General features: G+C 40.9%; 2 protein-coding genes across 3 annotated transcripts; one reads left to right on the forward strand and one right to left on the reverse strand.

Moving 5' to 3' along the window:
• The first annotated feature begins 513 nt into the window (after positions 1–513).
• LOC148550714 (uncharacterized) lies at positions 514–2461 on the forward strand. The gene is made up of 3 exons (XM_088494591.1): positions 514–673; positions 1509–1906; positions 2012–2461. The coding sequence occupies exons 1-3, from the start codon at positions 514–516 to the stop codon at positions 2459–2461; spliced, it is 1008 nt and encodes a 335-aa protein (XP_088350717.1).
• A 3766-nt stretch (positions 2462–6227) lies between these two features.
• PHT4;3 (phosphate transporter 4;3) lies at positions 6228–10779 on the reverse strand. 2 transcript variants are annotated; one of them, XM_016311354.3, is made up of 9 exons: positions 10181–10779; positions 9516–9742; positions 8874–9243; positions 8496–8540; positions 8245–8391; positions 7784–7921; positions 7661–7694; positions 6664–6843; positions 6228–6514 (listed from the first exon to the last, which is right to left on the reverse strand). In XM_016311354.3, exons 1-9 carry the CDS (start codon positions 10625–10627, stop codon positions 6507–6509), a joined length of 1596 nt encoding a protein of 531 aa, XP_016166840.1. In that variant the 5' UTR covers positions 10628–10779; the 3' UTR covers positions 6228–6506. The 2 variants fall into 2 exon arrangements, with proteins under 2 accessions (XP_016166840.1, XP_020963212.1); XM_021107553.2 differs by having other exon boundaries at positions 6228–6572; positions 10181–10771.
• Between the last annotated feature and the right edge of the window lie 16189 nt (positions 10780–26968).

Genomic DNA, 26968 nt, shown 5'->3' on the forward strand with positions numbered 1-26968 from the left:
GCATAAGCAGAGCTTGCTGAAATTGCATCTATTGCATTGCCACAGCTTGCTGCATCATCAAAGGAAAAGATGATGAAGCAAGGAAAGATAGATAGATTGAAAATAGTATCTACATAAATACAAACATTTTTATAATAACTAACTAACTTCAGAATTCTGTTTTTAAGTTAATTTCATACTCATTTGTCATGTAGTGCCATAAAACTTAGAAATATCTATATCCTCATCTTTGTGTCACTTTATACCTATATCTCATTTTCTATTAGAGCTTTATGCCATATGTAAATATCAGATTATACCTTTAAACTATTCACAAAGATAGATTGGAAAATATAGTGAATCCTTACCCCACCAGATAGCTCGGAAGTGGACATATCTTTGTTCTTCCCGTCCACCATGGAGGAAAATGTTGTTTTCAACAAGGAAACAAAATATTAATAAGATTGAAGGAGCTAAGAGATGTGAAGGTTGAAGAAAGGATAAAAAGTCAAACAGTAGAGAAGCATGACAATAATGTCAATGTTGGGTGTTTCTGTTTCCGGGTTCCACAATCACCATTTTGCTTCTTCCAACTTAAATGCCGCCACAATTTCTTCTTGGAAGCCTGTGGTGGCTGTTCTCAGCAACAAGAACAAGATGAGCGTCCCTTTTGAGCTGAAGCAGGGACAGTCTCGTATCTTTCACGAGCTTCCCTCTGAGCTAAGCGTGGATGTGATTGTATGAAAATTAACAACAACTAATATAAAATTGATGCTTAAGTTTTTCATTTTGTCAAAATTAACAACTAATATAAAATCACAGAAATCAAACCAAGTTACATTAATTACAAAAATTACAACAATGCTTTAATAATTAAAATCACAGAAATCACAGAGAGGGATTTACCGGAAGGGAGAGACTGACGATGGTGATGAAGCGTAGGGATGGTGCGAGACGGTGATGACCGATGACACGAAGAGCGACGACAACCTTGATTGTGAGACTGAAGACGAGAGAGGGAGAGCTCTTCAGTGCGGCACCACCGTGAGAGAGATGAAGGAGACCGAGCACCAGGGGGGAGAGAGAGAGAGATACGAAGAGGAGAGAAGAACATGAGAAAACTTGAGAAGTTGAAGAGGGTTTCTGAAACCTAGATGAAAGAATAATTTTTTATTTTTTTTGTTTCTCAGATATATTTTTGTTTTGTTGTTTAAATTATTTGAAAATATAAAATTAAGATTAGTTGAATTTTAAATTTTGATTGATTTAAAAGGGTATTTTTGTCTAATCGAATAAAGTAAGGATGTTTAAGCTTTTTGAAAAATTAAATAAAAAATATTTTTATTTTTATTTAATTAAAAGGGTGTTTTAGTAAAAGTAGTGATATAATATATATTTTTTAAAAAAATTAGATGCTAATGTGGAAAATTCCACATGGCTTGTTATTATTTGTCCATATTTTAAACGTATCGGTACATATGAATTTATCATCATACCGAAGCAAACACCCTTTTTTAATGTTAAATTAGATAGAGAAAACAAAGAGAGTGCTTATTCTTCTTCTCACAGAGCTAGTCTATTAGCTACTACTCTAGATGACTGTGAACTCTTTGATCTTAAAGTGACTGGTAGGAGATATACTTGGTATAGAACAGTTCAGGCTGGTAGGGACTTGGCTAAAAAGTTGGATAGAGCACTAGTTAATAAGGCGTGGATGACAATATTTCCTGAGGGTTATTCTGAAATTCTTAGCAGGCTTCATTCTGATCATTGCCTTATTTTAGTTCATTGTCATGGTGGCCCCAAAGTGAAAGGTTCTTGTCTTTTTAGGTTCCAGGCTGCGTGGGCAACACACCCTTCTTATAAACATATTATTAGTAAGGCTTGGAATCAAGGGTTTGGAGGCGTTACTGAAAGGCTTAAGTTGGTTCAATAGGTTTCTTTGGACTTTAACTCAAAGATTTTTGGAAATATTTTTGTGCGAAAAAGTAAGCTGAAATATCAGATTGATCAGATTGAACGACGTTTGAAGGTTACCGATGTGTTGTCTCTGAGAATTAAAGAAGTTGAAATGAGGGAAGATTACAATAAGCTTTTATTACAAGAGGAACTTTTTTGGAACCAAAAATCTAGAGAGCAGTGGGTCAAGTATGGGGATAGAAATACTAAATTCTTTCATTTTCAGACTTTGGTGCGTAGAAACCATAATAGAGTACATGGATTATATGTTAGAGATGGGTCTTGGTCTACTGATCCAGATATTCTCCAGGAAGAAGCCCTCTCTTTTTACAAGAATCTCTTTGGTACAACGGAAGAGATTGAGGTTGATTGTTTATGGGATGTTCCGATGCCCACTCTAAGCACCGATGCTTGTGCTAAGTTAATTGACCATGTCTCTTTTGCGGAAGTCAAGTCAGCAGTATTCAATATGAGCCCTTTTAAGGCCCCTGGTCCAGATGACTTTCAAGCTTATTTTTTTTAAAGAATATTGGGAGATAGTAGGCACTGAGATTTAGAATATTGTCTAGAGTGCTTTTTTGGGAGAGTACTTAAATCCTAGCATCATGGAAACTCTGATTGTACTTATTCCTAAAATTGATAACCCTACCTTTATGAAGGATTTCATGCCTATTAGCTTGTGTAATGTTGTTTATTTAAAATTATCACCAAAGTATTGACTAATCGACTTCAACCCTTTCTTCCAGATATTGTTAGTCCTTTACAAGGAGGTTTTATTCCGGATCGTGGTGCTCCTGATAATATTATTGTGGCCCAAGAAATTCTGAATTTCGTGAAGCACGCAAAATCCAAGAAAGGTACTCTTACTTTTAAAATTGATCTTGAAAAAGCTTATGATAGGGTGGATTAGAGGTTTTTGGAGAGTACTCTCATTGCTTTTGGTTTTTCTATCATCACTGTTAATTTGATTATGAATTATGTATGTGCATCATCTCTTTTTATTATGTGGAATGGGAATAGATTGGATAGTTTTGCTCCTAGAAGGGGCTTAGACAGGGTGATCCAATGTCTCCTTACTTATTTGTGTTTTTTATGGAAAGACATGCTTGCTATATATCTCATAAAGTGATTGAGGGTGTGTGGAAACCAGCTTCTGTCACTAGGGGTTGTCTGAAATTTTTTTATTTGATGTTTGTAGATGATCTCTTACTTTTCTGTCAGGTTACAAAGAGTCAAGCCCAAATGGTCATGCATTCTTTTAACATTTTTTTGCAAGACATCTGGCATGAAAGTAAATCTTGAAAAGTCTAAAGTTTTTGGTTCTAAAAATGTGACTGCTCATAGAAGAGATATTTTTACTAGCGTTTCTTCAATACGTGTTGTTTTGGACTTAGGAAGATATATTGGAGTTAACCTTAATCATTCTCATACCAGTAGTGCTTCTTTTCATTTGGTGATTGAAAAGGTGAGGGGAAGATTAGATAATTGAAAAGGAAGGCTTCTAAATAAAGTAGGGAGACTTTGCCTGATCAATTCTGTTGCAGCATCTATTCCTGTTTATCATATGCAGGTATCTTTTTTTTTCAAATTGGGTTTGTGATAAATTGTCTTCTATGATGAGACAGTTCCTTTGGAAGGGTCAAGTTGATGGCAGAGGTCTTTCTCTTGTTAATTAGAGGACTGTGGTCACTCCAAAGAAATTTGGTAGCCTGGGTGTTAGAGATCTTATGTGTGTTAATATATCTTTACTTGGTAAATTGGTTTGGCAACTTTTTCATTATCTGGACAAGCCTTGGGTTGCTCTATTGAGGGCGAAGTATCTGAGGAATGAGGGAGTTTTAGATGGCCCTGTCCCTTGCAACGCTTCTCATGTTTGGAAGAGTATCTCAAAGGCTTTTGGTGCTCTTAAGGATGCCTTCTCTTGGTGCGTTGGGTCACTTGATCAATCTTTTTGGTTTGACAAGTGGAGTATTGAGGGCCCAATTGCTCAAGATGTCCCTTTTGTACATAGATCTAACTCTGATTTAACTATTAGAGACGTTTGGAAAGATGGTTAATGGAATCTCCATGATATTTTCTCTAACATTCCAGAAGATGTCAAACAACGATTGAATGCTTATAATATGGATTTGAATGCTGGAGAGAGTCCGGGTTGGTCGTGGGGTGTGGCATCTTCTAGACTCTACTCAGCTAGAAGTGGATACAGTTGGCTAGCCAAAAGAAAGTTTGACTGTAATGAGCGTGATAATTGGTTATGGGTATGGCGACTGCATATTCCTAAGAAGTACAAGTTCTTGATTTGGCTCAGTCTTCATAACGCTATTCCTACTACAGAGTTTTGTTTGGGTCGTGGCTTAACTTTATCTAGCACTTTTCATCGGTGTTAGAATGGTTCTGAATCTATTCTTCATTGTCTTCGGAAGTGCCCTAGTGCCAAGGAGGTCTGGAACCTTTTAGGTCTGTATTTAGATAACTCGGATTTACGTGATTGGCTCTATAGAGGTGCAAGGAGTGGAAATATTTTTCTTTTCTTTTCAACCATCTAGTGGATTTGGAGAAGCAGGAATCGTGACTTATTTAATACAGATGACTCTTAGAGTGCTGGTAAAGTGGTGAGTTTGAATCGTAGTTCAGTAAGGGAGTTCCACACTATTTTTGCTATGCATCAATCTTTGTCTCCTCCTTCGCTTTGTTTGCATTGGGTTCCACCTCCAGTTCATTCTGTTAAATTGAATTGTGATGCTAGTTGTTTTGCTCCTTTTGGCTATGCTGGTTTTGGTTGTATCATTCGCAATTCTGATGGATGTTGGTTGAAAGGTTGCATTGGGAAAGTTGAAGTGTGTAGTGTTCTTTTTGCTGAATTGTATGCGATTTGGAGAGGTTTACTTTTAGTTTGGGATAGTGAATTTCGTGAGGTTATTTGTGAAACAGACTGTTTAGAAGCGCTTTTCTTAGTAAACCAAAGAATACTTGGTAAGGATATTTTGGAATGAAATTTGGCAAAGCATATACAGGAAATTATGAATTAGAATTGGAGATTCTCCATTCTTTTAACTCAGAGGAATGCAAATAGTGTTGCAGATTGTATGGTTAAAACAACTGCTTCTATCGCAGACATTCACTCGAATTGAAGTCAACCATGGAGTGAGTTTCAATATCTAATAGATTTAGATATGAACTTAGCCAATTAATTTGGTTTTGTCTCTGTTTTTTTCTTTCTTTTCTGTTTAGTCACCAAAAAAATTTTTTTGTATAGGTAGAAATTAAGATCTTTTACCTGATCATGTTATTTTACCATATTGATTATTGAATGATTGAATCCATTCAACAATGAAATTTAATTTTATAAAATTGATTTCCTAGTTAAACACTTGTAACAATTCCAACTAGCCATCTGCCTATCTATTACAACTAGAATGAGACCCGCGCAATGCGCAGATGGTAAATTAATGATAGTATATAATAAATATTAAAAATGACTATATTTTGTAGAATTAATTTAAGTATTTTTTTCGTAAATTTAATTTAAAAATATAATAAATTTTTTGTGCTAAATTTGATGTCATTTGAAAAAATAGTGATAAAAGACTTATATAAGTAGTTCAAATAGTATGGAATTTGAATATTTGTAACGTAAAATTTATTATGATTAATAATATTATTATTACATTTATAATATGAATGTTTATTATATTTAATGAGTTATTTATAGAAATTAATAAATTAATTATTGGAGTTATAAATTTATTGTATTGTTTATAATGGTGAGATATAATAAATATATGGATATGGATTCAATGTTTTTGTAGGTTACAAATTTGATTACAAATTTTTGTATTTTTTTTTTGCTGATTTGGAAATAATAGTTGATTTGGCAAAAATTGAGTGGTTAATTCTAATATTTTGCCAAGTAAGTGATGTTGCTGACATAGCATTAGTAGAAAGAAAAAGATGTTTTAAAAGTAACTTGGGTAAATTTATGTATCTACTTTTATATATTAAGAATAGATTCAAATGAATTGCAAAAAGATAAAAAAATTTCTATTAATAAGATGACAACAAAAAAATTCAATTTGATTCACAGATATAAGACATAAAAACCAAACTAAGCATGTTTAAAGTTCAATTACTAAAATGATTATCGGATGAAAATTTACGCCTTAATGGAATTTACATTAAATAAACCCATAAATAGCCCTGCTTATTAAATAAGAGATGGATACAATCTATGTTTTAGATTTTTTTTTTAAAAAAAAAAAATCCTTCAGTCAGTTATTATTAGAAAGATGTTTAGAAGCAAAGAAAAGGATACCCTGTTTAGCATACTTTCCACATCAACCCACAACTCCAAATGCACCCAAAACAATACCATCAAGGGTGGCCAAAAACAAACTATACAATTATACATCAATGGTTATACGCCAGGTAATTGAAGAAGGTTAGAGTCTGTTTTATAGGAAAAGACCAACTTCACAATGTAACCATTTTTGCCATTCTTCATCTAATTTCCTTTTCATATACTACAAGAGATTGTTCTGTACAATGCAGCATACCGTTTCTGATACTCTTCAGCTAACTGTCACGAGGGTTTGACATAAATTTCATCAGCATTTAATACAAGGAGACTTGGAAAGCTACAAAAAAAGCAAATAATACTCTGAACCAAAAAAAAATTAAATAAATTGAAATGTTGAAAGATAAATGCCGCCGTACATTTATACTCACCAGGATCATCAAAATTTACTCTCTCTGCAGTTGAGAAGAGGCAGTAGAAAAGAGCAGAAAGAAAATACAGTAGTGATGTAAGCCACAGAAATCCTGGGAAGGAACCAACTAGCTCAACAAAATAGCCAGCTCCAACTGTTCCAATTATAGCAGCCAATGTTGCGGCCGTATTTGAAATTCCTAGAACAAGGAATCAATAAGTTTTCTTTATGAGAGATCTTATTCTAGAATACGTAGACTGTTATTTTCTCAGCTTTTATCAGATGTTGCACGTTATGTTACCCTATGTTTTTTCCCCCTCATGTGCAGTAAGAACCAGGAAAGTAATGTTAAAAGGAAAATCCAGAAGTTTCATGTATTGTATATACCACATAAAATTTTGAGAGTGGGGGCAAATAATAGGTATCGAATAAGAAGTTTCACATAATTGTTATCCTAGTATGTATGCAGTCAAATTTAATAAAATCTTGAGGGCAACGAGTGTATATATCCATATATTTCTAAACATGTTCCCAAATTTTAGTGAGGGTATATTCCCACAATATGCAATACATGGATCCAAGGGTATTCAACCATTGTATCTACCTTGGCTTAAGGAAATATGGGTGTGTTTGTGAATTGAGATTTTTAAAGGGAAAGGAAGTAAATATGAGCCCATTTTACTCATCAATGTTCAAACCCTTCCATCCTCCCCCTTCCTCCAAAACCTTAATCACAAACACAACCCAAGTGAAGGGCACTGATGGATGCTTTAAACTATGGTATCACAGCTTCAAATTCCATTCTTAGACTTTAAACACACAGAGTAGCTCTTCAATTTAGTTCTGCCACTTGTTAAGCAATACTTGATTCTAGATCAGAGACCATACCTACCAAATTACCCTTACCCATTTACCAAAACTAGATTGCACTAGATCCAATGTCATTAGATATGTGTTTCATAACACCAACGTGTATACAATCCCCACACGCTTACGAGATAAAGATGAAATCATACCATGTAAAACGCCAGAATATTTTGGTGCAATCTCCTGTTATAATAAATAAAGTAAATGTTAAGTGAGAACTCAACGATGTTTGACTGAATTTATTTATTTCTTATATGATTGAAATCAGATACCTGAAGGTTCACAAGAAAGCCAGAGTGACTGAAAGATTTCAGGCCAAAAGCTACAGTAAGCCAAGCAGCACCAACGGAGGGATTCTTTGCTGTTGCCAACCCGATGAGACAAACTCCAGGACCAACAAAACCAATGGTCTGCAGTGAGAGTGCAGAATAAGCATCATCATTAAAACTAATATCCAGTGAGAAAAAGCTAAACCCAAACTATGATATGAATAGAATAGAGTCAAAGCCTTGAAAATATCCAGGACAAATATTTGACTAGTTATTTCTCAATTCTCCTGAAATAGAATATCACAACTGCCAAAGACAAAAATAAAAAAATTTTATAGATTAAGAAAATAAGAGATGTATTGAAAGAACTTGAGATAGGGACCAACCTAGCAAGATATTTTATGCATAAGTATCAAATAATCATTCAAAATGGTTACTTGGTTCAATAAGTGAATGTGATGTACCTGCATAATTTTACGAGTCAAAGTGACACTTGTGCCACTTTGTATCATCATATCGGACAACAAGCCAGACATGTAATTCATGATAGCCATCACAGCCCATGGAACAGCACTGAACCATGCTGCATGCCTGAGATCCACATGATATACCTATGATGAGAAATTATTTAGATATGGAACATGAAGTTTTGATTTCTAAATCTTTATTGCTTGACTTTTGACAATCATAAAGTATAAAATAGGATAAGTCTTACCGAGTTGAAGTATATGGGCATCCAAGAAAGAACAATAAAAAACCCCTGTGAAATAGAAGAGGGGAAGTTAAGGAAATGACAACAAATAATAAATAAATAAATAAACAAATAACAGAGTTTGCATGAAAAAATCATCAAAATAATGAAGAGAATAATCATGATGTTGAGGAAAGGGGTCAAGAACCATATTTCGGGACTATCTCTTATATTTCTCTATTGGCGAATAACAAAAGATGAGGATTACTTCATGCATGGAAATAACAGTCTCTAGCTGGGAAATAATAAATGGTAATGTTGCTATCAAATATGAAAATTTATCAACTATTAAGAATGCCTGCAATTATAAAATAATCAGGTACAATAAATATCAAGCATTACCCAGCTATGCATGGAATTTGCAACAATTAGAGACCATGTTGGCATCTTAGAAAACAAGCGCCTGAAAGGAGGGATCACTTTAACTTTCTTGGTTTTTGCTGTCTCAACGGCAACAGAATTTTGCCTTTTATTCAATATATACTCCAATTCATATTGTGATATCTGAGGACTTTGGTCAGGAGTGCTGGACGTTGCAGATAACCATACCAAGACCCAAAGAAACCCAGACAAGCCAAAAATCACAAATGGACCAAATATACCACCTTGTGACATAAGGATTGGAGACAGTGAGAGCCCTAATGCGCATCCAAGCTGAAACCCAGCCATTGAAATTCCAACAGCCCTTGCGCGTTCAGTTTGAGGAAACCATCTAACAGGGAAGAACAAAATTCAGTCATGATCAAGCCTCTCTTGCTCCAGCAAATCAGAAAATCATCACAAATTGACAAATCAAAGGCCATGCATTAAACTCATAAGTCATAACCTTATAGCCGTATTCTAGTTATCATATATACAATCATCATGAAGTGACAACCAAGTCATGTCATGAGAAAAACTAATCATAACTATAAAATGTGATATTCTTGGTGCCATCTGAAAATGAATACTTGCACAAATCAAACCCATGTCACTGTTCAATACCTGGCCACCATGTTATTCATGGAAGGAAGAGCAACTCCTTCAGCTATGCCGAGCAAAGCACGAACAGCAAGCAGTGCCAAAAGCGAGTTCTCCGCAGCAAAGGGAGTAAGAAAAGTAGCCAGCGACCACAGTGCCACTCCCCAAGCCATGACCACCTTGCCGCCATAGTGATCAACCAACATACCTCCAGCTATAGGTGAAGCGAAATAACCCCAGAGAAAAGACGACTGATATGCACACCCATCAAACATCAATTAAGAAAACCTCCAAATTTCTCCTCAGAATATTAATCAGCATAGTGAGTTCTTCAAACACTTTGAAGAAGCATCAATCAAGAACCAGAAAAATGTTAGTTTGGCTTAAGTTATCAAATCAAAATGACAAAAACTTCCTTTTTTATTATTTTATTTATTTTTTGGCTTTCCCAAAATTCTCACGAAACTGTTCCGAACTTAGCATCCAATAATGTAAGTTTTAGTTGTCTCAGACTAATCGGCTTTGAGCCAAGTAAACTTACCAGATACTACTCAACATGCTTGTAACAATTTTGAACTGATTAACTTCTCTTGAATCTTGGATGCAAAATTATGCTAATTCAAACTAAAAATAGATAACTTGGATGCAATTCTTCAAACATGTGGTGTGCATGTGTGGGAAAGAGATACCTGAACGACACCGGCAAAAGCGCGGCTCCAGCCATTGGCGAGGGACAACGGCACGATGGCGACTGACATGACGACGCGATCGGCGTTACACAGAGCAAGAGCGAGAGCAAGCATCGCCACCACTTTCACCCTCTCCGAAGTGATGAACTCTGTAAAACTCGGTTCCAGTTGCTGTTGCTGCTGCTGCTGCTGTCGTTTCTGGTTGTACGGTTCGTTCTTGTCGGGAATGGAGTTGAAGTGAGCGTCATTTGAAGAAACCCGAACTCGAAGGCGTTGTTGAACGGAGCGAAGAGGACGAAGGGAAGAAGGGGAGGCATTGAGCCAGTGAATTTGCGAAGAGAGGAGGTAGAGCTGATCGGAGGTTCTGGTACGGTGGTTCTTTTGCGGCGAAGGAATGGCTTTTAAGGCGGCTGCTCCTCCGAGAGCGGGGGCGGAGAAAAGGGACATGACGCTGGAGGAGGAAGAAGAAGAGTTCCGACAGTGACTGACTATCTGACGGGGCGGGTTTGTTGAATGCTGACTACGAAATTACGGCAATGACCTTGGTTCTTGGTGACTGTGAGTGTAGCTTGAATGTGGTATGTGGGTAGATGTAAACCAAGGATGAAAATCGAACCGTCATTCAACCGTTTTAATTATTAGTTTATTAATTTATTAGCCTAATTAATTTTTTTTGGTGACTATTAGCCTAATTAATTAGACTAATTAATTATTAGTCTAATTAATTTAATTATACTATTATAGTCTAATTAAAAAAATTATTTTATAATAAAATAATAAATAAATTATTAATAAATATTTTAAAATATAATTATAGTCTAATAATAATATAAACTTTAAAATATTTTTTAAATTTAAAAACATTACATCAACTAAAATTTAATATAATCTTTGATCTCATTAATTATTAATAATTTATCACTTGTTAGTTAATATTATTGTTACGGCCTGGCCCAAATTCACGCGGGTCAACCCGACCCGAGTTCTCTCCGGCCCGGCAATGCGTCCTCCACCCGACCCGGACACGCGTCCCGTACGGCTTGCACACAGCCGTGGGACAGCGTCCTTGAGGGTATGGGCCTGTCCACTTGAGGGGCCCACTACTGACATGTATATAAAGGGGAGACTGGCTCTCCCCCCGAGGTACGTGACGTTCTTACATCATCTCCCTTCCGCCTGCACATATTCTGACAAGAGCGTCGGAGTGTCTTTGCAGGTGGCACCCCCCCTTCTCCACGCAAAGTGCTCGGGACCTCGCACACCCGGGACCAGGAGACCACGACCAGACGAGCCTCTCCACTATCCCAAGCGTTGACCCCAGAGTCCTGACCCGATCCGTCCGGTATCCGACTTACCGAACATTGGCGCCGTCTGTGGGGAAAATCGTCCATGGATTTTGTGCTGGTCCAAACTGGGACAGGCTCCGAGGTAGCGCCTCCCGTGCTCGGGGGAGGCGCCGTTGGGACGGAAACCCGGCAACAACAGAGGTCGCCCCCAAGGGATGCGACGCAAACTTACGAGAGACGCCCCTTCGGGGGGGACAGGTGACAACCACGCCAGGATAATGCAAGAACTGCGCCACAGAATGCAGGACTTAGAGCGCAGGCTAGCAGAGAGAGAGCGCGACCAACGCTCCCCAGAGCGGAGCCCCACCCGTTCCCGTTCAAGGAGCCGCTCGAGGCGCACGCCGAGCCCCCAATACGAGTCGGAGAGCACTGGGGGGCGGGTACGCCCCAGAAGAAGAAGTCGGGACCCCATTATCTACGCCCGACACGAAAGGCGGCGTGCGTCGAACAGGGGCGACGAGGAGGCGCACCGCGAGAACGACGAGTCGAGAAGAACTGCCCGAGGACCCGTCATAATAGGAGCGACTCCTTTCCACCGTTCCGTACTCGAGGTCCGACTACCGAAACACTTCGACAAGCCGACAGACATGAAGTATAACGGAACGCAAGACCCCCTGGAACACTTGACGGCCTTTGAGGCCAGGATGAACCTAGAAGGAGTGGGAGACGAGGTCAGATGCCGCGCTTTCCCGGTCACCTTAGCGGGCCCGGCAATACGGTGGTTCAACAACCTCCCGCAAGGCTCGGTGACCCAATTCTCCGACATCAGCCACGCCTTCTTGGCTCAGTTCACGACTAGGATTGTCAAAGCCAAACACCCAATCAATTTGCTAGGGGTGACACAGAGACCCGGAGAGCCGACCAGGAAATACCTGGACCGTTTTAATGACGAGTGCTTGGAAATTGACGGTCTGACGGACTCGGTGGCAAGTTTGTGCTTAACGAACGGGCTCTCGAATGAGAACTTCAGGAAACACCTCACCACAAAGCCCGTCTGGACAATGCAAGAGATCCAGTGCGTGGCCAAAGAATACATCAATGACGAGGAAGTCAGCCGGGTTGTGGCTGCCAATAAACGGCAGCCCGCCTACAACCAAGCCCAGCACTTTGAAGCCAGAGAAAGACCAAAGGAACACGCCAGGGACGGCGGTCCGAGTAAACCACCCAAACCGTTCCCCCGAGTTGGGAAGTTCACCAACTACACCCCCCTCACGGCATCGATCACTGAAGTTTACCAACAGATAACAGAAAAGGGGATACTGTCGAAGCCCCGACCACTGAAGGACAGGACGGGAGGAAACAAGAACCTCTACTGCGAGTATCACAAGGGTTACGGGCACAAGACCCAAGACTGCTTTGACCTAAAGGACGCCCTCGAGCAAGCTATCAGGGACGGCAAACTCGCCGATTTCTCCCACCTTATAAGGGAACCAAGGAGACGCAACCGGGACCACGACAGCGAAGATAGATCCCGACCAACGAGGCGACGACAAGAACCAGAGGGTGACGACCACGGTCTCACGGTGGTAAATGTGGTGACGGCCAAGAATACCGCCCCGAAGTCGAAATCGGCGCAGAAGAAAGATGCCAAGGTCCTAGCGGTCTCCACCTCACCCGTTAGAAATCTTAAGGGTCTCCCACCTATCTCTTTCGGCCCGGAGGACCAATGGTTCGACGAGGTGCCGGAAAGTCCGCCCATGGTCATCACGGCTAGGGTCGGAACTGGCCTCGTCAAACGAATCCTGGTAGACACGGGGGCAGACTCAAATTTCATGTTCCGAAACATTTTCGATGCCCTGGGATTGAGAGATTCTGACCTGACGACCCACCAGCACGGTGTGGTAGGGTTAGGAGACCACTTCATCAAGCCGGACGGAATCATCACACTCCCGACCTCTGTGGGACAAGGGCAAAGACGGAGAACAGTCATGGCAGACTTTGTAATATTACGAGATTCGACGGCTTATAACATCATCCTGGGGAGAAAGACCATTAACGACCTGGGGGCAGCTATCAGTACGAAACTACTGGTGATGAAGTTCATCACCGATGACGGATCCGTGGGATCCCTCAGGGGCGACTTGGAAACGGCGGTCGCTTGCGACCACGCCAGCCTTTCTCTCAGGAAAAAATCCAAAGAAGCGTCAGGGGTCTTCCTGGCCGACCTGGATGCCAGGGTAGACGACAAACCCAGACCAGAGCTAGAAGGAGACTTGGAAAAGTTCAGAGTCGGCGAGGAGGACGATAAATTCACATTCATAAACAGAAACCTCCCCCACGAGATAAAGGAGCCTTTGATGGAAATGATCAGGGCCAATGCCGACCTCTTTGCTTGGACACCTGCCGACATGCCCGGGATAGATCCCCAGCTCATGTCGCATCACCTGGCCGTAAAGGTAGGAGCCAAACCAGTGGCCCAGAGAAGGAGAAAAATGTCGCAGGAAAGGGTGGAAGAGGTGGCCAAGCAAACGGCCAGCCTCTTAGAAGCGGGATTCATCCGGGAACTGGACAACTCGACTTGGTTGTCGAATGTAGTTCTGGTTAAAAAACACAATGGGAGGTGGAGAATGTGTGTGGACTACTCTGACCTCAACAAGGCCTGTCCCAAGGACTGCTACCCCCTGCCTAATATTGATGCACTCGTCGACGCAGCGGCGGGGTACAGGTATCTAAGCTTCATGGATGCCTACTCAGGGTACAATCAGATACCGATGCACCGACCCGACGAGGAAAAAACGGCGTTCATAACGCCAGGGGGCATCTATTGTTACAAGGTAATGCCGTTTGGTCTAAAAAATGCCGGGGCCACATACCAAAGGTTGATGAATAAGATATTCAGCGAACTCATGGGCAAAACAGTAGAAGTCTATGTGGATGACATACTCGCAAAGACCGCACGACCCGACGATCTCCTGAGCGACCTTAACGGCGTTTTCTCGTCCCTACGGCAACACGGCATAAGGCTTAATCCGCTCAAATGCGCGTTCGCCATGGAGGCCGGAAAGTTCCTGGGCTTCATGATCACTCAAAGAGGAGTGGAAGCCAATCCCGAAAAGTGCCAAGCGGTCCTTCAAATGAAGAGTCCGGGTTGCATCAAAGACGTCCAGAGACTTGCCGGAAGATTGACAGCTTTATCCCGTTTCCTCGGCGCATCGGCAGCAAGAGCCCTACCCTTCTTCAATTTAATGAGAAAGGGAATGACGTTCGAATGGACCCCAGCGTGCGAAGAGGCATTCAACCACTTCAAGGAAATCTTGGCGGCACCACCAGTTCTCGGGAAACCCAGAGCCGGAGAACCGCTCTACCTCTACCTGTCAGTAACCGAGGAAGCGCTTGCCGCGGTCCTCGTTACAGAAGAAGCAAAGACACAACAGCCCGTTTACTTCGTGAGCAGGGCACTCCAGGGACCAGAGCTGAGGTACAGCAAACTGGAAAGACTGGCCCTGGCGCTCCTAGTGTCCTCCCGAAGGTTAAGACAATACTTCCAGAGTCACCGTATAGTCGTGAGGACGGATCAGGCGATTCGACAAATACTGCAAAAACCTGACTTGGCTGGTAGGATGATGACCTGGGCCATCGAGCTCTCACAATATGACCTACAGTATGAGCCCCGACATGCAATCAAGGCCCAGGCAATGGCAGACTTTTTGGTGGAGGTAACAGGGGACCCTCCCGAAGAAACGGGCACACGGTGGAGGCTTCATGTGGACGGAGCCTCCAACCAAACGTCCGGAGGAGCAGGGGTCATCTTGGAAAGCCCAGCAGGGGTCATCTATGAGCAATCGACCAAGTTCGAGTTCCCAGTGTCGAACAACCAAGCAGAATATGAGGCTCTCCTGGGCGGACTAATGCTGGCTCGGGAAGTCGGGGCGACGAGGGTCGAAGTATGCAGCGACTCCCAAGTCGACACCTCACAGGTAAACGGAAGCTACCAAGCCCGGGACCCCCTCCTCCAAAAATACTTGGAAAAGGTTAAGGAAATGACAAGCCAGTTCCAGGAGGTCATCGTCCAGCACGTTCCAAGAGAAAGGAACACACGGGCAGACCTCCTGTCGAAGCTGGCGAGCACAAAGCCAGGATCGGGTAACCGGTCGCTCATCCAAGGCATGGTGAAGGAACCAACGGTCGCCCTCCACTTGACGAAGTCGAGCCCCTCATGGCTGGACCCCATCACCAACTTCCTGGAACTCGGCAAGTTGCCCGAAGATGAGAAAGCAGCCAAAGCTTTAAGAAGGGAGGCGGCCAGATATGCAATCATACAGGGACAACTATTCAAAAAGGGACTCAGCCAGCCCCTATTGAAGTGTTTGCACCCCGACCAAACAGACTATGTGCTTAAAGAAGTACATGAGGGGTGTTGCGGACACCACATCGGGGGCAAAGCCCTAGCAAGGAAGCTTATCCGAGCAGGATACTACTCGCCGACAATGATGAAGGACTCAAAGGAATTCGTCAGAAAATGCACGAAGTGTCAACAAAACGCCAACTTCCACAAGGCACCGGCCTCCGAGCTAAGCTCGCTAACGACTACACGACCTTTTGCACAATGGGGAGTCGACCTCCTGGGACCTTTCCCAGTCGGCCCAGGACAAGTCAAATACCTCATTGTCGCCATTGACTACTATACCAAATGGGTGGAGGCTGAATCACTAGCCACGATATCGTCCTCCAACTGCCGGAAGTTCATGTGGAGGCAGGTGATAACCCGTTTCGGTATCCCGGAGGTCGTTATCTCGGACAACGGGACCCAGTTCACCGACAAGAAGTTCATGGAATTCCTCTCTGGCCTGGGGATAAAGCAAAAGTTCTCCTCAATAGAACACCCCCAAACAAACGGGCAGGTAGAGGCCGCAAACAAAGTCGTCCTTCTTGGTCTAAAGAAGCGCCTAGACAGTAAGAAAGGAAACTGGGCTGACGAACTCTCCTCCGTCTTATGGTCCTACCGGACAACCGAGCAAAGCGCTACGGGGGAAACTCCCTTTTGCCTAACATACGGGGTCAATGCGGTAATACCAGTCGAAATCGGCGAACCAAGCCCCCGACTACTACTCGCGGGCATGAGCGAAGCGGTCGAGAAAGACCTGATTGAAGAAACAAGGGAGATGGCTCACCTAACAGAAACGGCGCTGAAACAAAGACTAGCCCTGCGTTACAACGCAAAAATCCTCAAACGAGATTTCGAGGAAAGGGACCTCGTCCTGCGACGCAACGACATCGGCGTCCCGACTCCAGGAGAAGGTAAGCTGGCGGTAAATTGGGAAGGTCCCTACAGGGTAAGGGAGGTACTCGGCAAAGGCGCTTACAAACTCGAAAGACTCGACGGCAAGGAAATACCCAGAACATGGAACGCAGGTAACCTAAAGAGGTTCTACTCTTGACCCACCGGCTCACCGACCAGGGAGCCTAGCCAGATAGTTGATATTTGCCCTATCCACATGTTAATTCATCTTGTTTACTTACTTTGTCAAATACTTGCCCAGCTGACGAGTAATTTTCACTTGTTCAAATTTTTTACTTGTTAAAATTTTCTTACTTCACATCTGTTTCACATGACTAAAACCTAAAACGGCACCCCGGGATTGATCACCCCGGGAGCCAGACGGCTCATAAGCCTTAACCAATTCGACGACGACGCGACCAAATCGGTCCGAACTGTTGCCAAAGGTGAAAACGGCGAGACGGGCACAAGAAATAAGCCCGCCCAGAATAAACGGTAACACGATAACGGCAACACGACAAGACAACGAAACGAGCGCAAATCACAAAGCAATCAAACGAGGATAACTTATAAAGCGTCAAAATATGGAACGGACAAGCAAATTGTTCAAAACAAACAAAACGACAAATACACAAAGTTACAAGGAATCACTTCCTCAGCATATCTACAACCTTGCCATCTTGAATCATTTTAAAGACCCCAATAGAAGAGGTGTCGAAGTCGGGAGCCACAATCTTCATTTGAGCCTTCAAGGCATCCTCAGTCATAGTAATTGCATTCTTTCCTTGATCCTTGGTCGCCTTCAGCTTCTTTTTGAGCCCCTCAACTTCTGACCTAGCGACCTCAGCCAACGACGACAACGCACGAACGAAGACATCACGTGCCACCAATGGTCTCCGCGGCCATCGCTGACGCGTCGGGGGCACTATTACGGCCTGGCCCAAATTCACGCGGGTCAACCCGACCCGAGTTCCCTCCGGCCCGGCAATGCGTCCTCCACCCGACCCGGACACGCGTCCCGTACGGCTTGCATACAGCCGTGGGACAGCGTCCTTGAGGGTATGGGCCTGTCCACTTGAGGGGCCCACTACTGACATGTATATAAAGGGGAGACTGGCTCTCCCCCCGAGGTACGTGACGTTCTTACATCATCTCCCTTCCGCCTGCACATATTCTGACAAGAGCGTCGGAGTGTCTTTGCAGGTGGCACCCCCCCTTCTCCACGCAAAGTGCTCGGGACCTCGCACACCCGGGACCAGGAGACCACGACCAGACGAGCCTCTCCACTATTCCAAGCGTTGACCCCAGAGTCCTGACCCGATCCGTCCGGTATCTGACCTACCGAACAATTATCACTATTGAACTCATTAAAATCATTAGAAGAAATAAAAAAAATTATTAAATTAATCAAATTAATCATAAATATTCAATCATTTACAAATAAAAGATTATACTTCAACATAATTTTAACAAAAAATTAACAAAGACAATATTTTCAGCACATAGTATATTGATCACAATTTTAACAAGATTTTAGCATAATTTTAACAAAAATTAACAAACTTTTTTTGACATTAACAAAAATGATCAAGGTTTTAAATTTTCAGCACAATTTTTTTCAGCAAAGCATAAAAAAGTAACAAAACAGAATACAACACAGCAGTAGTGAACAAAATTAATCCTTCAACAATTTAATCTGAGTAGCACTAACAGAATCCTAAACCAAAAAACAAAGAACCAACATTCAAGAACCTTCAACTACTTTGTTCAATGTTTAACTTTGTTCCATGTTTATTATGCTACCAGAACCAACAATGCAATGACATTGTAACAATGCGAAACAAGAACTGTAACAGCGTACTAATCATTAAACAACAATTGAAACTTTAAAATGTAACAAACCAACAATCAAATAACAAGAACAATTGAAACTTTAAAATACAGCAATGTTCAAATCAAGAATATGAATATCATAATCAAACCAATCAATTAATAGAATAATAGCATATCAGAATCAATATTTAAGATCATCCACAATCCTAAATCACATTAATGACTAATGATAATAAGAATAAATGACCATTTGTACCCATGAGAGATGAAAACGATGACATTTGTATCCATGATAGCTCGAAACTAAACTTATACCCATGATAGATGCTCTCTGGTGCACGAATTGTGAGTAATACCTTACGTGAGTAAGGGTCGATCCCACGGTGATTGTCGGCTTGAAGCAAGCTATGGTTATTTTATAATTCTTAGTCAGGAAATTAATAATAACAATGGTTGGGTTTATGAAGAGTAATTAACCTAAAATAAATAATACTTGTTATGCAGTATGGAGAGCAGATTGAGGTTTAGGAGATGCTCTGTCTTCTTCTTCATGTACGCAGGTCTCCTTCCATGGCAAGCTGTATGTTGGTGGATCACCGTTGTCAATGGCTACCATCCATCCTCTCAGTGAAAATGGTCCAAATGCGCTGTCACTGCACGGCTAATCATCTGTCGGTTCTCACTCATGTTGGAATAGAATCCGCTGATTCTTTTGCGTCTGTTACTACGCCCAACACTCGCGAGTTTGAAGCTCGTCACAGTCATCCCTTCCCAGATCCTACTCGGAATACCACAGACAAGGTTTAGACTTTCCGGATCTCAGGAATGGCCGCCAATAATTCTAGCCTATACCACGAAGACTCTGATCATGAACTAGGAGGCTAAGAGATACACACTCAAGCTAGTGCAGATAGAACGGAGGTGGTTGTCAGGCACGCGTTCATAGGTGAGAATGATGATGAGTGTCACGAATCATCACATTCATCAGGGTGAAGTGCGAGTGAATATCTTAGAATAGAAACGAGCGTGATTGAATGAAAAATAGTAGTAATTGCATTAATTCATCGAAACACAGCAGAGCTCCTCACCCCCAATCATGGGGTTTAGAGACTCATGCCGTAGAGATATAATGTAAAACGTGAAAATGTCATGAGGTACAAAATAAATCTCTAAAAGTAGTTTTTATACTAAACTAGTAGCTAGGGTTACAGAAAATAAGTAACTAAGTGCAGATAGTGCAGAAATGCACTTCCGGGGCCCACTTGGTGTGTGCTTGGGCTGAGTATTGAGCTTTACACGTGTAGAGGCTTCTCTTGGAGTTAAACGCCAGGTTGCAGCCTGTTTGTGGCGTTTAACTCTGGTTTGTAACCTGTTTCTGGCGTTTAACTTCAGAATAGGGCAGGAAGTTGGCGTTTAAACGCCAGTTTTCGTCGTCAAAACTCGGGCAAAGGATGGACTATTATATATTGCTGGAAAGGCCTGGATGTCTACTTTCCAATGCAATTAAGAGCGTGCCAATTGGGTTTCTATAGCTCCAGAAAATCCATTTCGAGTGCAGGGAGGTCAGAATCCAACAGCATCTGTAGTCTTTTTTCAGCCTCTGAATCAGCTTTTTGCTCAGGTCCCTCAATTTCAGCCAGAAAACACCTGAAATCACAGAAAAACACACAAACTCATAGTAAAGTCCAGAAATGTGAATTTTTCATAAAAACTAATAAAAACATAGTAAAAACTAACTAAATCATACTAAAAACTACCTAAAAACAATGGCAAAAAGCGTATAAATTATCCGCTCATCACAACACCAAACTTAAATTGTTGCTTGTCCCCAAGCAACTGAAAATCAAATAGGATAAAAAGAATAGAATATACTATAAATTCCAAAATATCAATGAAACTTAGCTCCAATTAGATGAGCGGGACTAGTAGCTTTTTGCCTCTGAACAGTTTTGGCATCTCACTTTATCCTTTGAAGTTCAGAATGGTTGGCATCTATAGGAACTCAGAATCCAGATAGTGTTATTAATTCTCCTAGTTCTGTATGTTGATTATTGAACATAGCTACTTTATGAGTCTTGGCCGTGGCCCTAAACACTTTGTTTTCCAGTATTACCACCATATACATAAATGCCACAGACACATAACTGGGTGAACCTTTTCAGATTGTGACTCAGCTTTGCTAGAGTCCCCAATTAGAGGTGTCCAGAGTTCTTAAGCACACTCTTTTTGCTTTGGATCATGACTTTAACCGCTCAGTCTCAAGCTTTTCACTTAACACCTTCACACCACAAGCACATGGTTAGGGACTGCTTGGTTTAGCCGCTTAGGCCGAGATTTTATTCTTTTGGGCCCTCATATCCATTAATGCTCAAAGCCTTGGATCATTTTTATTTTACCCTTGCCTTTTGGTTTAAAGGGCTATTGGCTTTTTCTGCTTGCTTTTTCTTTTTCTTTCTATTTTTTTCTCTTTTTTTTCGCAAGCTTTTGCTTTTTCACTGCTTTTTCTTGCTTCAAGAATCATTTTTTTTTATTTTTCAGATTATCAATAATATTTCTCCTTTTTCATCATTCTTTCAAGAACCAACAATTTTAACATTCATAAACAACAAATTCAAAAGACATATGCATTGTTCAAGCATTCATTCAGAAAACAAAAAGTATTGTCACCACATCAATATAATTAAACTAATTTCAAGATAAAAATTGAAATTCATGTACTTCTTGTTCTTTTGTAATTAGGAACATTTTTCATTTAAGAAAGGTGAAGGATTTATGGGACATTCATAACTTTAAGGCATAGACACTAGACACTAATGATCATGTAGTAAAGACACAAAACATAGTCAAACATAAAGCTCAAAACCAAAAATAGAAAAATAAATAGACAAGGAGATTAAGGAACAGGTCCACCTTAGTGAGGGTGGCGTCTTCTTCCTCTTGAAGAACCAATGGTGCTCTTGAGCTCCTCTATGTCTCTTCCTTGCCTTTGTTGCTCCTCCCTTATGGCTCTTTGATCTGTAGTCAAATGCTCTACCACTGAACTATGGACCCTTGAGATGAACATCTCCATCTCTCATGACTCGGGGGTGGAAGCAACTGCCTTCCTTTTCCTCTTTCTAGAGGTTTCTCCGGCCTTGGTGCCATAAATGGTTATGGAAAAAACAAAAAAGCCACGCTTTTTTTCCACACCAAACTTAAAAGGTTTGCTCGTCCTCGAGCAAAAGAAGATAGAAGGGGGTAGAAGGAGAAGTGGAGGAGATGGAGGTGTGTGAATGGGTGGGTTTGGAGGGGAATGGTTTGAATTTGAATGGTGAGGTAGGTGGGGATCCTGGGGGAGAGAGAATGAGTTGAGGTTGGTGGGGATCCTGTGGGGTCTACAGATCCTGAGGGGTCAAGGACTTCTCATCCCTGCTCCATTTAGGCGTGCAAAACGCCCTTAGAATGCAATTCTGGCGTTAAACGCCAGGTTGCAGCCTGTTTCTGGCGTTTAACGCCAATTTGGTGCTCTGTTCTGGCGTTAAACGCCAGCTTGTTGCTTCTTTCTGGCGTTAAAACGCCAGTAAGTCTGTCCTCCAGGGTGTGCTATTTTTTATGTTGTTTTTGATTCTGCTTTAATTCTGAAGCTATTTTTATGACTCCACATGATTATCAACCTAAAGAAAACATAAAATAATAATGGAAAATGAAATGAAAAAGTAATTAACATAGATAAATAAGATTGGGTTGCCTCCCAATAAGCGCTTCTTTACTGTCAATAGCTTGACATTACTGAGCTTTATAGTTTGCAATGTCTGCAAACCACGGAGCTTCCTGAATAGCAAACAATTGCTCATCCGAAAAGGTTTCAGAGATCTTAGTAGGAGGGAGGGACGCTCCTGCTACTGGTTCTATCCGGGACAGGTGATCAACTACTTGATTCTCTGTCCCTTTTCTGCCTCTTATTTCTATATCAAACTCTTGCAGAAGCAACACCCATCTTATGAGTCTGGGTTTTGAATCCTGCTTTGTGAGGAGATATTTTAGAGCAGCATGGTCAGTGTTCACAATCACTTTTGATCCTACTAAGTAAGATCTAAACTTGTCAATGGCATAAACCACTGCAAGCAATTCCTTTTCTGTGGTTGTGTAATTTTTCTGTGCATCATTTAAAACACGGCTAGCATAGTAAATGACGTGCAGAAGCTTGTCATGCCTCTATCCCAATACTGCACCAATAGCATGGTCACTGGCATCACACATTAATTCGAATGGTAATGTCCATTCTGGTGCAGAAATGACAGGTGCTGTGACCAACTTAGATTTCAGAGTCTCAAATGCCTGTAGACACTCTGTGTCAAAGACAAATGGCGTGTCAGCAGCTAGCAGATTGCTTAGAAGTTTTGCAATTTTTGAAAAATCCTTTATAAACCTCCTATAGAATCCTGCATGCCCCAGAAAGCTTCTGATTGCCTTAACATTGGCAGGTAGTGGTAATTTTTCAATTACCTCTACCTTAGCTTGATCCACCTCTATTCCCTTGTTCGAAATTTTATGCCCAAGGACAGTTCCTTCAGTCACCATAAAGTGACATTTCTCCCAGTTTAAAACTAGGTTAGTCTCTTGGCACCTTTTCAGAACAAGTGCTAGATGGTCAAGACAGGAGCCGAATGAGTCTCCAAATACTGAGAAGTCATCCATGAAGACTTCTAGAAATTTCTTTACCATGTCAGAGAAAATAGATAGAATGCACCTCTGAAAGGTTGCAGGTGCATTACATAGACCAAATGGCATCCTCCTGTAGGCAAATACTCCAGATGGATATGTGAATGCTATTTTCTCTTGGTCCTGAGGATCTACTGCAATTTGGTTGTAACCTGAATAGCCATCCAAAAAGCAGTAGTATTCATGACTTGCTAGTCTCTCTAGCATCTGGTCTATGAATGGTAAAGGAAAATGATCCTTTCTGGTGGCTGTATTGAGCCTTCTGTAGTCAATACACATATGCCACCCTGTAACTATTCTTGTAGGAACCAGATCATTCTTTTCATTATGAACCACTGTCATGCCTCCCTTATTGGGGACAACATGGACAGGGCTCACCCAGGGGCTATCAGAAATATGATAAATAATCCCAGCCTCTAGTAACTTAGTGACCTCTTTCTGCACCACCTCCTTCATGGATAGATTTAGCCGCCTCTGTGGTTGAACCACTGGCTTAGCATCATCCTCCAATAGGATCTTGTGCATGCATCTTGCTGGGCTAATGCTCTTAAGATCACTTATGGACCACCCAAGAGCTGTCTTGTGTGTCCTTAGCACCTGAATTAGTGCTTTCTCTTCCTGTGGATTTAAAGCAGAGCTTATGATCACCGGAAAAGTGTCACCTTCTCCTAGAAATGCATATTTCAGGGATGGTGGTAGTGGTTTGAGCTCGGGTTTAGGAGGCTTATCCTCTTCCTGAGGAATTTTCAGAGGTTCTTTTATTTCCTCTGGTTCCTCCAGATCAGGCTGAACATCTTTAAAGATGTCCTCTAGCTCTGATTCGAGATTCTCAGTCATATTGATCTCTTACACCAAGGAGTCAATAATATCAATGCTCATGCAGTCATTTGATGTGTCTGGATGCTGCATAGCTTTGACAACATTTAACTTGAACTCATCCTCATTGACTCTCAGGGTCACTTCCACTTTTTGGACATCAATGAGAGTTCGTCCAATTGCTAGGAAGGGTCTTCCTAGAATGAGAGTTGCACTCTTGTGCTCCTCCATTTCCAGCACTACAAAGTTAGTGGGAAAGGCAAATGACCCAACCTTGACAATCATGTCCTCAATTATGCCTGATGGATATTTAATGGAGCCATCAGCAAGTTGAAGACATATCTGGGTTGGTTTGACCTCTTCAGTCAAGCCAAGCTTTCTGATAGTGGATGCAGGGATTAGATTGATACTTACCCCAAGGTCACATAGAGCTGTCTTGGTACAAGTACCCTCTAATGTGCATGGTATCATAAAGCTTCCGGGATCCTTAAGCTTTTTTGGTAAGCTTGTTAGAATGACTGCACTGCATTCTTTAGTGAGAAAAACTTTTTCAGTTTCTCTCCAATCCTTCTTATGACTTAAGATCTCTTTCATGAACTTAGCATAAGAGGGTATTTGCTCAAGTGCCTGCAAACAGAATCTTTATTTCAAGAGTCCTGAGATAGTCTGCAAAGCAGACAAATTGTTTATCCTGTTCCGCTTGGCGGAGTTTATGAGGATAAGGCATTTTGGCTTTATATTCTTCAACCTTAGTTGCTGCAGGTTTATTTTCTACAGAGGCAGGTTGAGAAGCCTTCTTGAGGGAGTTATTATCAGCACTTGCAGGTGTCTGATCCCTCACTGGCATTTGAATGCCAGAACTGGACATGGATTGGGCGTTTAACGCCAGATTCCTACCCTTTTCTGGCGTTTGAACGCCAGAACTGGACATGGATTGGGCGTTTAATGCCAGTTTTTCACCCGTTTTTGGCGTTTGAACGCCAGACTTATTCCTCTCTGGGCTCTTAGTGTCCTCAGAGGGATTTTGGGTAGCAGGTTGCACATCCTCTGTCAGCTGTTCCTTTCTTGGCTTTTTGCTGCTTTGAGTTGAGATATTTAATATTTTTCCACTTCTTAATTGAACTGCTTGGCACTCCTTTGTTATCTGTTTTGATAACTGTTGTTTTGTCTGATTCAATTGTGATTCCATATCCTTGTTAGCATTTTTGGTTTCTTGTAGCATCTCCTTGAATTCTGCTAACTGCCTTGTTATAGAAGATAGTTGCTGATTGAGTTCAGCAACTTGTTCCTGAGGACTAAAGTCAGTTGATACTGCCTTAGCTTCTTCTTTCATAGAGGATTCATTACTTATGTACATATGCTGATTTCTAGCAACTATATCAATAAGCTCTTGAGCCTCTTCAATAGTCTTTCTCATGTGTATAGATCCACCAGCTAAGTGGTCTAAAGATATCTGAGCTTCTTCTATAAGCCCATAGTAGAAGATGTCTAATTGTACCCACTCTGAAAACATTTCAGAGGGGCATTTCCTTAGCATTCCTCTGTACCTCTCCCAGGCGTTATAAAGAAATTCATCATCCTCTTGTTTAAAGCCTTGGATGTCCAGCCTTAGCTGTGTCATCCTTTTTGGAGGGAAATATTGATTCAGGAATTTCTCTGATAACTGTTTCCATGTTCTTATGCTTGCTGTGGGTTGGTTATTTAACCACCTCTTAGCTTGATCTTTTACAGCAAATGAAAACAGTAACAGCCTGTATACATCCTGATCTACCTCTTTGTCACGCACTGTGTCAGCAATTTGCAAGAACTGCGCCAGAAACTCAGTAGGTTCTTCCTGTGGAAGACCGGAATACTGGCAATTTTGCTGCACCATGACAATGAGCTGAGGATTTAGCTCAAAACTTCTTGCCTTGATGGGAGGTATACAGATGCTACTCCCATATGCAGCAGTAATGGGGTTAGCATATGACCCTAAAGTCCTTCTGGACTGTTCATTTCCATTCAGGTCCATGATGGATAAAAGGGAATTGATATGAATTGCAAATAAAATATATTTTTGTTTTTATTTTATTTAAGTAGAAACAAACCGAATTATTAAAAATAAAATAAAAATAATAAGATAAAATAAAATAATTAGAAACTAAAATATAAATTTCGTAAACTAAGAGAGAAATAAATTTGAAAACTAAAATAATTACTTAATTAAGAAGATTTGAAAAACCTTGGATATGATTTTTTGAAAAAGATTTTGAATTTTGAAATTTCAAAACTAAGATAAGATAGAATAAAAAGTTTTAAATTAAAAATATGAATTTTTAAGGGAAAATTCAAAAATTAATTAGAATGAAGAGAAAAAATATTTTTGAATTTAATGAAGAAAGAGAAAAACAGTAAAAATGACACCAAACTTAAATTTTTAGATCAAAACAAAGAAAACAAACAGGAAAGCTTTGAATATCACAATGAACACTAAGAACAACTTTTGAAAAAAATTTTAAGAAATAGAAACACAAAGGACACCAAACTTAAAATTTTTTATATTCTGAGCACTAATAATTCGAAAAAAAATTAAAAGAAAAATAAAATCATGCAATTGACACCAAACTTAAAATATGAAACTAAACTCAAACAGAAAAACTCAATTATTAGTTTATAAAAATTTTCGAAAAATTTAAAAAGAGAAAATAAGGATTTTTTTTAAAAAAAAATCAACCAAAAACAATAATAGAAGACGCAATTTTAGTGACTCTAAACTAAAAAGATAAATTTTTCCTAATCTTAGCAACAAAATAAACCGTCAGTTGTCCAAACTCGAACAATCCCCGGCAACGGCGCCAAAAACTTGGTGCACGAATTGTGAATCACACTTTTCAC

The sequence above is a fragment of the Arachis ipaensis genome, chromosome B7, assembly GCF_059453495.1.
Source record: "Arachis ipaensis isolate K30076 ecotype BB chromosome B7, ASM5945349v1, whole genome shotgun sequence".
NCBI classification, from domain to species: Eukaryota; Viridiplantae; Streptophyta; class Magnoliopsida; order Fabales; family Fabaceae; genus Arachis; species Arachis ipaensis.

What these genes read in the sequence shown, in the direction of transcription:
- LOC148550714 (XM_088494591.1), top strand. Translation starts at nt 514, where the DNA reads ATGTCAATGTTGGGTGTTTCTGTTTCCGGGTTCCACAATCACCATTTT. An exon ending in GCTGAAGCAGGGACAGTCTC is followed by an intron (nt 674 to 1,508) that starts GTATCTTTCACG and finishes ATGTTAAATTAG; the next exon opens with ATAGAGAAAACAAAGAGAGT. An exon ending in TTACTGAAAGGCTTAAGTTG is followed by an intron (nt 1,907 to 2,011) that starts GTTCAATAGGTT and finishes CGACGTTTGAAG; the next exon opens with GTTACCGATGTGTTGTCTCT.